General features: G+C 48.4%; 1 protein-coding gene across 1 annotated transcript in view; it reads right to left on the bottom strand.

Annotated features, from left to right (window-relative positions):
• The window catches only part of LOC140422392 (uncharacterized), a 60,770-nt gene extending 54,189 nt beyond the window's left edge, over nt 1–6,581 (bottom strand). Inside the window, exons 1-2 of the mRNA XM_072507418.1 lie at nt 6,398–6,581; nt 2,250–3,646 (exon numbers count right to left, since the gene is read on the bottom strand). Of these exons, the coding sequence (XP_072363519.1) occupies nt 2,250–3,278 (1,029 nt within the window). The 5' untranslated portion in view covers nt 3,279–3,646; nt 6,398–6,581. The remainder of the gene's footprint in view (nt 1–2,249; nt 3,647–6,397) is intronic.
• Between the last annotated feature and the right edge of the window lie 6,718 nt (nt 6,582–13,299).

Below are 13,299 nucleotides of genomic sequence, written 5' to 3'. Positions count from 1 at the left end.
TAAACACACTCAGTGACTGAGCTCCCACAGCCCTCTGGGGTAGAGAATTCCAAAGATTCACAACCCGAGGAGTAAAGAAATGTCTCCTCCGAGACCGGTCCTAAGTGACTTCTCCCTTAGTTTGAAATCGTGTCCCCTGGTTCCAGACGCTCCAACCAGGGGAAACATCTCACCTGCACCCACCCTGTCTATTCCTTTATGGATTTTGTAAGTTTCAATGAAATACCCTCTCATTCCTTGGAATTCTAGATAAAAGAGGCCTCGTTTCCCCAATCTCTCTTCCTAGGACAGTCCTGTCAAACCTGGAACAAGTCTGGTGAAACTTTGTTGCTGTTCCTCTGTGGCAATACCTTTCCTAAGGTAAGGGGAGTAAAACTGCACACATTACTCCAGCTGTGGTCTAAGCATTTCATAATGATCAATGTCAAGGCCACTGGATGGTATTCACTGAGGCACATTGCCTGGTTCTTCTTTGGCCCCGGTATGATGGTGGTCTTCTTGAAGCAGGTGGGAATCTCAGAACGGAGTAGGGAGAGGTTGAGGATGTCCGCGAACACACCCGCCAGTTGGCCCGCGCAGGATCTAGGTGCATGGCAGGGACTCAGTCAAGACCCGCCGCTTTCCAAGGGTTCACTTTCAAGGCGGCCAAACTGACTTTGGAGGCTGTGACGGTGGGCATGGGGGTGCCCAAGGCTGCTGGGGCAGATGACAAAGGTTTGTTGGTTTCCTGCTCGAAATAAGCATAGAATGCATTGCGTTTGTTGGGAAGGGGTGCGCTGTTGCTAAAGATTCTACTCGGCTTTGCTTTTTAGCGCATTATGTTGTTTAAGCCTTGCCACAGAGGGTGAGAGTCCATGATTCTAGCTTAGTCCGGACAACTCTTCTGTTGTCGCTTGGCATCCCTGTTGGCTTTGCAGAGGTTGTACCTAGATTTTTTTTGTATAGGTCAGGGTTGCCTCAGACGTGCCCTTCAGTCGGGAGTGAATCTCCCGATTAAACCATGGTTTCTGGTTGGGTAACATACATACTACCTTCTTTGACACACAATCTTCTACAGACTTGCTGCTGAAGTCTGTGATGGTGCTGGGATACTTATTTAGGTTGACTGCTGAGTTCTTGAATATTGACCAGTCGAAAAGGAGCTCTTCTGTTGCCTCGGACCAGCATTTGCACAACCTTTCTAGCCAGATTCTCCAGCTTAAGTTTCTGCTTGTATGCCGGGAGAAGGAGCACCGTCTTGTGGTCCGATTTTCCGAAGTGCAGTCAGGGGATGGATCATCAGGCGCCCTTGATGTTTGTGTAGCAGTGGTCAAGGATGTTGGGGTCCCTGTTGGGACAGGACATGTGTTGGTGGAACTTTGGCAGTACACTCTTGAGGTTGGCCTGGTTAAAGTCCCCGGCCACGATGATCAAGGCCTCCGGGTATTCTGCTTCATTGTTATTTATAGCGGTTACAATTCATCAAGGGCCTTCTTCACTTCCACCTGGGGTGGATGTAGACCGCCGTCACGATGGCAGAAGTGAACTCCGTGGAAGGTAGTATGGACGGGACTTCAGTCGGGTATTCCAGGTCCGGGCAGCAGTAGCTCCCCAGGGTCGCCACGTCCGAGCACCAGGAGTTGACAAGGAGGCAAACCCCTCCACCCACTCCAGGTTCAGCCCTGGATGTGATTAACAGCAGGAATAACAGCAGGATCCAACCCAACACCACTTGTGAACCCTTTGGTATCCCAGCATGTTGGACGACTGAGTGAATCCCTTCCCACAGTGAGAGCAGGTGAATGGCTTCTTTCCAGTGTGAACTCGCTGGTGTTTGAAACCTCTTTGTGCAGTGAGAGCAGCTGAACAGTTTCCCCTCGGTGTGAATGCGCTGGTATTCCATCAGTATCGGAGAGCTTTTAAACCCACTCCCACAGTCGGAGCATTTAAAGGGTCTCTCGTTGCTATGAGTGACATTGTGGCTCAGCAAGTGATGACCGAGTGACGCTTTTCCCAGTCGGAGAGGTGAACGGGCTCTCCCCTGTGTGACCTCGCTCGTGTTTCATCAGGTTGGATGAGGTTCTAAAGCTCTTTGTGCAATGAGAGCAGCTGAACGTTCTCTCCTCAGAGTGAACGCGCTGGTGGGACATCAGTAGCTGAGAGCTTTCGAAACCCCTCCTGCAGTCAGAGCATTTAAAGAGCCTGCTCTTGGTGTGAGTGTCATTGTGTTTCAGCAGGTTGGATAAATGAGCAAATCCCTTATCACACACAGAGCAGATGAATGGCTTCGCCCCGGTGTGAACTCTCTGGTGACTCTGCAGGTTGGGTAACTGAATGAATCCCTGATCACACACAGTGCAGATGAATGGCCGCTCACCGGTGTGAACTCGCTGGTGTCTCAGCAGGTTGCCAATGTCGGTGAATCCCTTTTCACACTGAGAGCAGGTGAATGGCCTCTCCCCAGTGTGAACTCGTTCGTGTTTCCGCAGGCTACTAATGTTAATGAATCCCTTTTCACACTGAGAGCAGGTGAAAGGCCTCTCCCCAGTGTGAACTCGTTCGTGTCTCCGCAGGATGCCAAAGGCAGTGAATCCCTTTTCACACTGAGGGCAGGTGAAAGGCCTCTCCCCAGTGTGAACTCGTTCGTGTTTCCGCAGGCTACTAATGTTAATGAATCCCTTTTCACACTGACAGCAGGTGAAAGGCCTCTCCCCAGTGTGAACTCGTTCGTGTTTCCGCAGGCTACTAATGTTAATGAATCCCTTTTCACACTGAGAGCAGGTGAACGGCCTCTCTCCAGTGTGAATTCGTTCGTGTTTCCGCAGGCTAATGTTAATGAATCCCTTTTCACACTGAGAGCAGGTGAAAGGCCTCTCCCCAGTGTGAACTCGTTCGTGTTTCCGCAGGCTACTAATGTTAATGAATCCCTTTTCACACTGAGAGCAGGTGAAAGGCCTCTCCCCAGTGTGAACTCGTTCGTGTTTCCGCAGGCTACTAATGTTAATGAATCCCTTTTCACACTGAGAGCAGGTGAACGGCCTCTCTCCAGTGTGAACACTCTGGTGGCTCTGCAGGTTACATAACTGAGTGAATCCCTTCCCACAGTCAGAGCAGGTGAACGGCCTCTCCCCAGTGTGAACTCGTTCGTATCTCCGCAGGTTGCCAATGTCAGTGAATCCCTTTGCACACTGAGAGCAGGTGAACGGCCTCTCTCCAGTGTGACTCCGTTGATGCCTTTCCAGCCCGTACGGGCCTTTGAATCCCTTCCCACAATCCTCACATTTCCATGGTTTCTCCATGATCCGGGTGATCTTGCGTCTCACCGCGTTGGACGATCAGTTGAAGCCCCGTCCACACACAGAACACCTGTACAGTCTCTCCCTGCTGTGAATGGTGTAGTATTTTTTTCTGGTTGTGTCACTGGTTAAAGCTCTTTCCACAGTCAGTGCTCTGTAACAGTCTCACACGGGTGTGTGTGTGTGTCTCAGTGCTTTTCCAGACACACTGATGTTTAAAATCTCTTGAAGCAGACAGAATAGACACACATTTCTCCTTCTAGATTCAAAGGCCGATGATCTCCGGTTTCCAAGAATTGAGTGACTCAGTCAGTTCTTGACGTGATATTTCGTTTGAGATATCCGCCTCAAACTCCTCTCGTTCGAACTTCCTGCAATCAGATTTTACAAATCACTGTCAGTACAGGATAGAAACTCAGAACAGACAATTCTAGTTTCTATCGAACATTCTTTCCTCTCTCTTTCCCTGAAATGCTCTGAATCTCCATCCCACACACACACCCTCCATTCTCACTCTGCTGTATCTAATATTCACCCTCCCAATTCTCCTGAAGGTGCTGATTCAGGCTGATTGACAGATCCAAGCTCACTGCTTCCTGTCCTGGACACAGAGACCTGACAATCTTCATGCAGGCTGCCAGACAGATATATGTCTCTTTTACTGGATGAAAAATGTGTGTAATATACAGACTGTATTCACTTACTTTTCCTCCCAATTTTCTTGAAGGTGCTGATCAACAAATCTAAACTCACTAAAACCTGTACAAGAGTAGAGAATCTCCATATAAGTACATTTACTGATTAGAGATAGGGAAATTCTGAGGAAGAATTTTATTTAGTCATGGAGTAGTCATGACAGGGAACTCACTGCCCACAAGGGTTGTGGAAGTCCAGATGATCAATAATTTAAAATAAAATAGGATGGTCACTTGAAGAAAATAAACTTGCAGGTGAACAGGGATATCGAGGGGGAATGGGACTGACTGGATTGCTGTAGAGAGTCAGCATTGACTTGAGTTCCCAAATGGATTCTGTCAGTGCTGCAACGACTGTATGACTGGAAATATATAATGTAGATACAGTACTATATTACAAAACTAGAAATAATAATCCATGTATTTTATCAATAATATATATAATACATACCACATAACAACACTAGACATATTTCTGTCCGATAGTAAATTTTTAAAAATTAATTTACGGGATGTGGACAATGCTGGTTAGGCCAGCTTTTATTGCCCATCCCCAGTTGCCCTTCCGAAGTAGTGGTGAGCTGCCTTCTTGAACTGCTGCAGTCCTTGAGGTGTGGGTACATCCCCTGTGCTGTTTTTTTTTTTTTTTAATTTGTTTTTTTATAAATTTAAAATACCCAATTCATTTTTTCCAATTGAGGGGCAATTTAGTGAGGTCAATCCACCTACCCTGCACATCTTTGGGTTGTGGAGGTGAAACCCACGCAAACACGGGGACAGTGTGCAAACTACAGATGGACAGTGACCCAGAGCCGGGATCGAACCTGGGACCTCGGCGCCGTGAGGCAGCAGCGCTAACCACTGCTCCACCATGCTGCCCTACATCCCCTGTGCTGTTAGGGAGGGAATTCCAAGATGTTGCCCCAGGGACAGTGAAGGAACGGCAATATATTTCCAAGTCAGGGTGGTGTGTAACTTGTAAACGAACCTCCAGGTGGTGAGGTTCCCAGGTATCTGCTGCTCTTGTCCTTCTAGATGGTAGTGGTTGTAGGTTTGGAAGGTGCTGTCTGAGGAACCTTTATGAGTTACTGCAGTGTATCTTGTAGATGGTACACACAGCTGCTACTGTTTGTCGGTGGTGGAAGGTTTGAATGTTTGTGGAAGGGGGTGCAATCAATCAGGCTGCTTTGTCCTGGATCGAGTCGAGCTTCTTCAGTGTTGTTGGAGCTGCACTCATCCAACAAAGTGCAGTGTATTCCATTACACTCCTGACTTGTGCTTGTTGATGTCTGGTGGACAGGCTTTGGGGCATCAGGTGTGTTACTCGCCGTAGGATTCCCAGCCCCTGCTCTGCCCTGGTAGCTACAGTATTAATATGGCTAGACCAGTTCAGTTTCTGATCAATGGTAATCCCCAGGATGTTGGTTGTGGGGGTTCACCGATGGGAATGCCACTGAATGTCAAGGGGTGGTGGTTAGATCCTCTCTTGTCGGAGATGGTCATTGCCTTGCACTTGTGTAGCGCGAATGTAACTTGCCACTTATCAGCCCAAGTCTGGATATTGTCCAGGTCTTACTGAATTTGGACATGGTCTGCTTCATTATCTGAGGAGTGGAGAATGGTGCTAAACATTGTGCAGTCATCCACAAACACCACCACTTCTCACCTTATGATGGAAGGGAGATCATTAATGAAGCAGCTGAAGATGGTTGGGCCTAGGATACTGCCCTGAGAAACTCCTGCAATGAAGTCCTGGAGCTGAGATGATTGACCCCCAATCACCACAACCATCTTCCTTTGTGCCAGGTATGACTCCAACCAGTGGAGAGTTATCCCCCGATTCCCATTGACTCCACTTTAGCTGGGGCTCCTTGATGCTATATTCAGTCAAATGCTGCCTTGATGACAAGGGGAGTCACTCTCACCTCACTTCTGGCATTCAGCTCTTTCGTCCAAGTTTGAACCAAGGCTGTAATGAGGTCAGGAGCTGAGTGACCCTGGCGGAACCCAAACTGAGCGTCCAGGAGCAGGTTATTGCAGAATAAGTGCCACTTAATAGGACCTTTGATAACTCCTTCCATCACTTTGCTGATGATGGAGAGTATTCTGACAGGGAAATAATTGGTTGGGTTGCATTTGGCCTGTTTACTGCCCCCTTTAATGTCAGTCATCTCCTGGAGAAACCAGCCCTTTATTTGTGAACATTAGGAAAGAGATCGTCCTTTTAGCCAGACAAATAAATGTGTCAAGCTGAGGGAGCAAAGGATGTCAATGTCTTTGAGAGAGAGAGAGACCTGGGCCAAGCTTTGCAGAGTCTGCACCCTCCCTGGATTCACTTCCTTTCCCTTCAGTTGCTGCAAGTGACCAATTGAAGGTGAGAATGAGAAAAGAAATGGAAAGGGGGAGAAAAGTAAGTGTTTTACTCACAGATGTTGGAGACATGAAGAAGTTTTCAGTCTGTGCGAGACCCCAGGTTTCCTCATTGTCCAGCTTCCACGTTCAACCAACGGGGGAGCTGATTGGATGGTGGAAGAGAGTCCTTCCGGTTTACCAACTCTTCCCATTGGTCAACAACCTTCCTCCGCCCCATTCATTGTTTCCCCCGCCTGGAGACAAGGTTTCCAGGCAACCGGCTGACGGCTCCGGCCAGAACAAGCCTCTCGGTGATTTCCCCTCCCCGGCCCGGGACTGAGTATGTCCGAGGGAGAGGAGAGATTGCGCATGTGCGAGGAAAAGCTCACCCCTGATCTTCCTGCTGAGGCGTTGACCAATGGGAAGGGTTGGATGACTGGAAGGACTGTGGTCCTCCAGCCAATCAGCGCGGGCTTTGTGTGACTGGAGATTGAACATCACACAGACTGAACTTTCCTCATGGTTCCAACATCTGTGAGTAAAACACTTTATTTTCTCCCCCTTTCCATTTTTTTTCTCATTCTCTGCTTCAATTGGTCACTTGCAGCAACTGAAGGGAAAGGAAGTGAATCCAGGGAGGGTGCAGACTCTGGACAGCTTGGCCCAGGTCTCTCTCTCTCTCTCTCTCAAAGATATTGACTTCCTTTGCTCCCTCAGCTTCACACATTTATTTGTCACGACTGTCTCTGAAGCTCAAATAAGACAACTGTAAACCATCCGTGAGCCCTGTTTACCAGCCTTGTTTCTGGAACATACCTCTTCATTCACCTGAGGAAGGAGCAGCGCTCCGAAAGCTAGTGACATCGAAACAAACCTGTTGGACGTTAACCTGGTGTTGTAAGACTTCTTACTGTCCTTACCAGCCTGTAATATAACAGGGGCCGGTTTAGCTCAGTTGTTTGGACAGCTGGTTCGTGATGCAGAGCAAGGCTTAAATTCTCGGCTGAGGTTATTCATGAAGGCACCAGCTTCTCAACCTTGTCTCTTGCCTGAGGTGTGTTGATCCTCAGGTTAAATCACTACCAGTCAGCTCTACCCCTCAAAGGGGAAAGCAGCCTATGGTCATCTGGGACCTTGGCGACTTAACCTTTAATCTAACAATTGAATCCACTCGACATAATCCTCACCCATTCCGAAGCCTCGCACCGTATGCACCAGATAATTCGACTCGAGCAAAAGCTTTCTCTGCATCGAAAGAGATCACCAGCCCATCCACTGTGTATTACTGAAAAGCCTGAATCACATTCAGCAACCTTCCAACATTGTTACTGGAAAGTCTCCCCCCTTATAAACCCAGTCTGGTGCAGCCACGTAAAATGGCTGCGTTCCAATAAATCTGGCCAAAACCCAGTTTAAAATGGCTAACCCGAAAGACTGCTGGGAAAAGCAGCTAAGAAGACACAAGCAGGCAGCTGCAGACAGTATCGCATATTCGGCTCTGGGGAAGTTAGCCCAGATCGATACTCAGGGCTATCAACAGCCCATCAACCCAGGTATTTGCAGTTACATTCAGGACTGTTTGCAACCCATCTATCCAGACATCTGCAGTTAAATCGGCTATCCCCGGGAACAATTGCAACATATTAGCAATTGAATACCGGGCCAGACCTGTCGGCGCCTGCAGTAGCCGAAACAAAGACAGGTGAGCGACCACCCCCCGATCGAGGAATCGCCTCACCATTGGATACATCGACCCCAGGGATTGGGGACAAATCCAATCACTTGGGACTCAGGGTCAAGGGCCGCCCCGGGAGGCGGGAAGCCCCTGGGCCCTATAAAAGTGAAGGGCCAACTTCAGATCTCTCGCTCTCCTCTTCACCTGCTCGAGACCTTCGCAAGAACAGCAACCGGCACCAATAAGTTTGAATCCAGCGATCGCTATCCGGTAGAGACACCTAGCCACCGACCTGTAGCAGCCTTTTGAATCCCGCGGGCCAGATCTGATTGGACAAGCCATTCGTTTCCCTAACCTGGTGGGCTCTTCCTAAGTTAAGTATTGGCCAGTAGCGATAGGTTTATTTTCTAAATAGTAGTATAAGGGTATTAATATTGCTTGTTGTATATAATAAATGACCGTTGTTTTAATCCTTACTAAGCGGTGTGCTGTATTATTAATCATAACCTGAACTTGAACCACGTGGCGGTATCATAAAGATACCTGGCGACTCATGAGCAAAGGTGACGTAAACAGAGCAAATAGACTAAGGTTAAAAAGAGCAACATAATTGGCGACTCCGCCGGGACCCGACTTAGAAGTGGAAAACCACTCCGGGAGAACCCCAACATTTTGAATTAGAATCCAATTGGAAACAAAAAAAAAACCACAAGTGTTCAAGCGGTTCTGGTTAATAATTCACAATTCGGAAGTGTGTATATGCATGCGTAACTAACAGGGTTATAAGGCGAAACTGATAGATTTTTTGTTGCGTCAAAACTATCGGCAGTCGGTATTTCGGAAATTAGCGCAAGCCGTACCCGTATCTACCACACCACCTTAGCCCCCTGTTCCAAATTCGAACGTAACGAGCAGATAAGAGAGAGCCATGCAGGCAATGCAAGCGATGCAGTGCCTCATGAACCCCGAAGATTTTGCTGTCGCACCAGTCAGCAGCGTAGGAGCGGGACAGTGTCCCGTTTGGGAAGTGGAAATCCGCAAATTTCTGCAGGGCAAAGGATGGCCCATGTGAAAGGATTTCTGCAATAACGACGACTCAGGTCCTGGAAGTATAGGGCATACTTGGTGGGAGAACCTGAGTGAGATCCACAAAAAGAGTTGAGCAAAAGCGCGCAAGCCGATGGCAATTGTGTCCTGTCTGGCACAATTGCGAGGCACAGAGGAGGTCGTCAGGACGCTCCGCAAGGAAATAGAAGGCATACATCGGATGAGTAAAATCGATGTATGCGAAATTGAGAAAGAGAACCTGGAGTTAAAAGAGAAATTAGCAGCAAAGGACGAAGAGGTGGCTGACGCCAAACGGGGTCACCAATCTTGTCTGGCGCACTTGAGTAGTTTCCAGTCACAGTATGAAAAGGCTTATCAGGACCTGCAGCGTGCAGTCCTGGTAAAGAAAGAAACAGAAAACCAGTTAGAGACGCTCCAGAAACAATGCAGTGATCTCAAGGCAGCCTTGAGAGCGCTCCACGCCACAACCACTGAACAAAGGCAGAGTACCTTGGACCATGCAAAGTGCCGAAAGCAGATTGCAGACTTGAAAGCACTGTTTTCTGTCCAAAAGGGATTTCAAGAAACCTTTGGGGGAAGTTTAGACCAGGAAGACGGCCCTGATTGGGAAGAATTGCAAGAGACAGCGCAGAGATATGTTCAGGGAGCATGTGCGCAGGGAAAACCCCAAAGGAGGAAAGCACCCCCACCCCCCACACAACAGATAATACAGGCTCCCATGAACCCTGTAACAACCCACTGCACCGCCACAGCAGACGAGGCGGAAGTCTTATATTCCACCCCCCTCACAGTGACCCAATTATGGGACGCGTGTGCCAAAATCACACCGTTCCTCCCCGCTTCAGACCCACACCATTTCTTTGCCACCGTCAAACACCAGGCGACCATGTACGGCCTGGATGAGAAAGAGCAGGTAAAGCTCACGGTCCTCAGCTTAGACCCATCGGTCGCAGCAGCCCTTCCCGACCCACAGAATGTAGGAGGAGGCACCCTTGCAGAAATGCATGCCGCCATCCTGGATGCAATCGGGTACAACCGGGGCGACCCCATAGACGGTCTGAATAAATGCAGACAGAAAAAGTCTGAACACCCCACAGCGTTCGCAGGACGCTTGTGGATTCATTTTGAAGCCGTTTTCGGCAACGTAGATCATGCCCATTTGTCCCCAGACAATATGGCCAAGTGGACCCGCACCCTTATCTCCCATGCCACGGAAGCAGGACAGAATGCCTGTAGCAATTATGACTCCTCGGAGGAGGCTCATAATGAGAAGTGGGTGGTCAAAAGATTGTCCCGCGTTTGGGAACAAGCGGCTCATGGTAAATCCGCTGCTAGAACCCCTGAGGGAAACCAAGCCACCGCAGACGTGCAGGCAGTAAGAACCACTCTTCACAACCCCGCCTGGGTAAACGAGGGAAAGAACAGCCCCCCAGCCAAACCGCAAGAGTGCTACAATTGCGGACAGTTGGACATTTTGCTAAAGAATGCAATGGCCCTATAAAACCACAAGAGTGCCCAACCGACAGGCGCACTCAATAAGAAAAAGGCAGAGCCCATAGCGACCGAGAACTGAGGTGTCCACATGATGATTTAAAGGAGACACTTGGTGAAAAGTGTTGTCCTTTCTGATGGAACCTGCAGAATGTTTTACGTTGTCTGTCTGTTTGTTAAATGTTGTTCGTCCTACAGGAGAATGCTCTCACCGCCCCACACCCATTCTCCTGAACTTTTTAGCTCTTTTCCAATTGGACAAGCCAGGCGCTTGTTCAGCGGTACCAACTTGTCCACAGATACGTGGTCACCAGGCCAGACGCCCGATCATAGCTACTCTTCTGATTTGATGGTAGAATCAGAACAGTAACCCCACCATGATGACTACATTTTTGTCCGTTCTTTGGTTGCTCAGGCAGTGGAGAAACGGCGTGAGACCCGCCCTGCCTGGGGACCCCCCGTTGGTCAAAAACGCTCGGGTAGGGAAGATACAGTATTGGTAGCCGTCCTACCCAGGGACTCCACCCAAATCTTACCCGTCGCGGCCCACACGCATCTCATTCAAACTTTTCTTTCAAAAACAGTTTTATTTTATTTAGGCAACCTTTGGGTTGCTGCCACATGCTATTTACATCCTAGAACATTTGGAGGATAAACTTAGTACTGGTCCACCATTGGGAAGTGTGCCGTGTCCAAACATTTGTTTTGAAAAATAAATGGGGGGAGAGTCACATATTGTGACCAATTATAAGGGTTTAATTGGCCCCAAGAAGGACAGACACACTAACACACCAGATATTAAACCAAAGTATTTACACACACTACGCTTGTCTTACAGAACTCCAGAAGCTCCAAGTCCGGAGAAAACCAGCAAAAACAGGAAAAGGGAAGAAAGAAGACAGCCATGAGGACTCCTTTCTTCGTGCTCAACATGTTTGTTATGAACTTTTGGTTGCGCGGGAAAGCGGACCCCATCACTCCAAACCCCTTTACTGTTAACACTTCACTGCCCAGTAGTACCGAGGGCCCAGTTACCAACCACGCTGCATTATCCTGGTGTGCCAAGTTCATAACTTGGTACTCCTTATCGTACATCATTGAGGCACTGTTGGCATTGGCTATATTCAGTTGTGCAGTACAGACCATGCGCCTCCGCAAGTGGAATAGGAGAGCGTACCGCGCACGAACCCCGGTCTATCGGATCCGATCCCTGATATTCGACTATGACCAGACCCCAGCGACATATGAATAATAAAACATGCACTGGCGGTTTTTCCTGTAAATAAAAAGAGAATGTATGGAAATGTATGATCCTGAGCTTGACTGCCAAGCCAGGAAAGAATATATTAAATGTTGTGATTGTTATTGTATGTTTAGAGAGATAAGATTGTATAATACTTGAAGAATTGTTTAGGTAAAATTAGAGGTTCCCAGTTTATTTTTTTTTTTAGACACATGCCCCTGCCTGACATAGCGCCCTCATGAATTGTTTAGGTAAATTTTTGTGCATAGCTAGGGTCAGAGGAGTGGCCATGTAGGAGGTGCCCCCCCCCCCCCCCCCCCCCGGTCAGGGAACGAAGAGGACAAAATTTATGTGATCCTTCACGCTTCGCGTTAGGATCACAAGGCGGGTATGTAGCCACGTAAAATGGCTGCGTTCCGATTAATCTGGCCAAAACCCAGTTTAAAATGGCTAACCCGAAAGACTGCTGGGAAAAGCAGCTAAGAAGACACAAGCAGGCAGCTGCAGACAGTATTGCATATTCGGCTCTGGGGAAGTTAGCCCAGATCGATACTCAGGTCTATCAACAGCCCATCAACACAGGTATTTGCAGTTACATTCAGGACTGTTTGCAACCCATCTATCCAGACATCTGCAGTTAAATCGGCTATCCCCGGGAACAATTGCAACATATTAGCAATTGAATACCGGGCCAGACCTGTCGGCGCCTGCAATGGCCGAAACAAAGACAGGTGAGCGACCACCCCCCGATCGAGGAATCGCCTCACTATTGGACACATTGTCCCCAGGGATTGGGGACAAATCCAATCACTTGGGACTCAGGGTCAAGGGCCGCCCCGGGAGGCGGGAAGCCCCTGGGCCCTATAAAAGTGAAGGGCCAACTTCAGATCTCTCTCTCTCTCCTCTTCGCCTGCTCGAGACCTTCGCAAGAACAGCAACCGGCACCAGTAAGTTTGAATCCAGCGATCGCTATCCGGTAGAGACACCTAGCCACCGACCTGTAGCAGCCTTTTGAATCCCGCGGGCCAGATCTGATTGGACAAGCCATTCATTTCCCTAACCTGGTGGGCTCTTCCTAAGTTAAGTATTGGCCAGTAGCGATAGGTTTATTATATAAATAGTAGTATTAGGGTATTAATATTGCTTGTTGTATATAATAAATGACCGTTGTTTTAATCCTTACTAAGCGGTGTGCTGTATTATTAATCATAACCTGAACTTGAACCACGTGGCGGTATCATAAAGATACCTGGCGACTCATGAGCAAAGGTGACGTAAACAGAGCAAATAGACTAAGGTTAAAAAGAGCAACACTGGTTCCCCCCCCCCCCCCCCCCCCCACACACACAATTGTTGGAAGGATGTCCTCCAACCTTCTCGCCAAAACTTTAGATCGTAATTTGAAGTCCAGATTCAAAAGAGATAATGGCCAATAAGAGGCACACTTTCTGGGTCCTTCAGAGTCAAAGAGATAGTAGCCTCCCGAAGAGTCGATGGCAA

The sequence above is a fragment of the Scyliorhinus torazame genome, chromosome 5 (genome assembly GCF_047496885.1).
Source record: "Scyliorhinus torazame isolate Kashiwa2021f chromosome 5, sScyTor2.1, whole genome shotgun sequence".
Taxonomy (NCBI): Eukaryota; Metazoa; Chordata; class Chondrichthyes; order Carcharhiniformes; family Scyliorhinidae; genus Scyliorhinus; species Scyliorhinus torazame.
The sequence above is the reverse complement of the archived record's forward strand: the minus strand, read 5'-3'. Positions and strand labels throughout refer to the sequence as shown.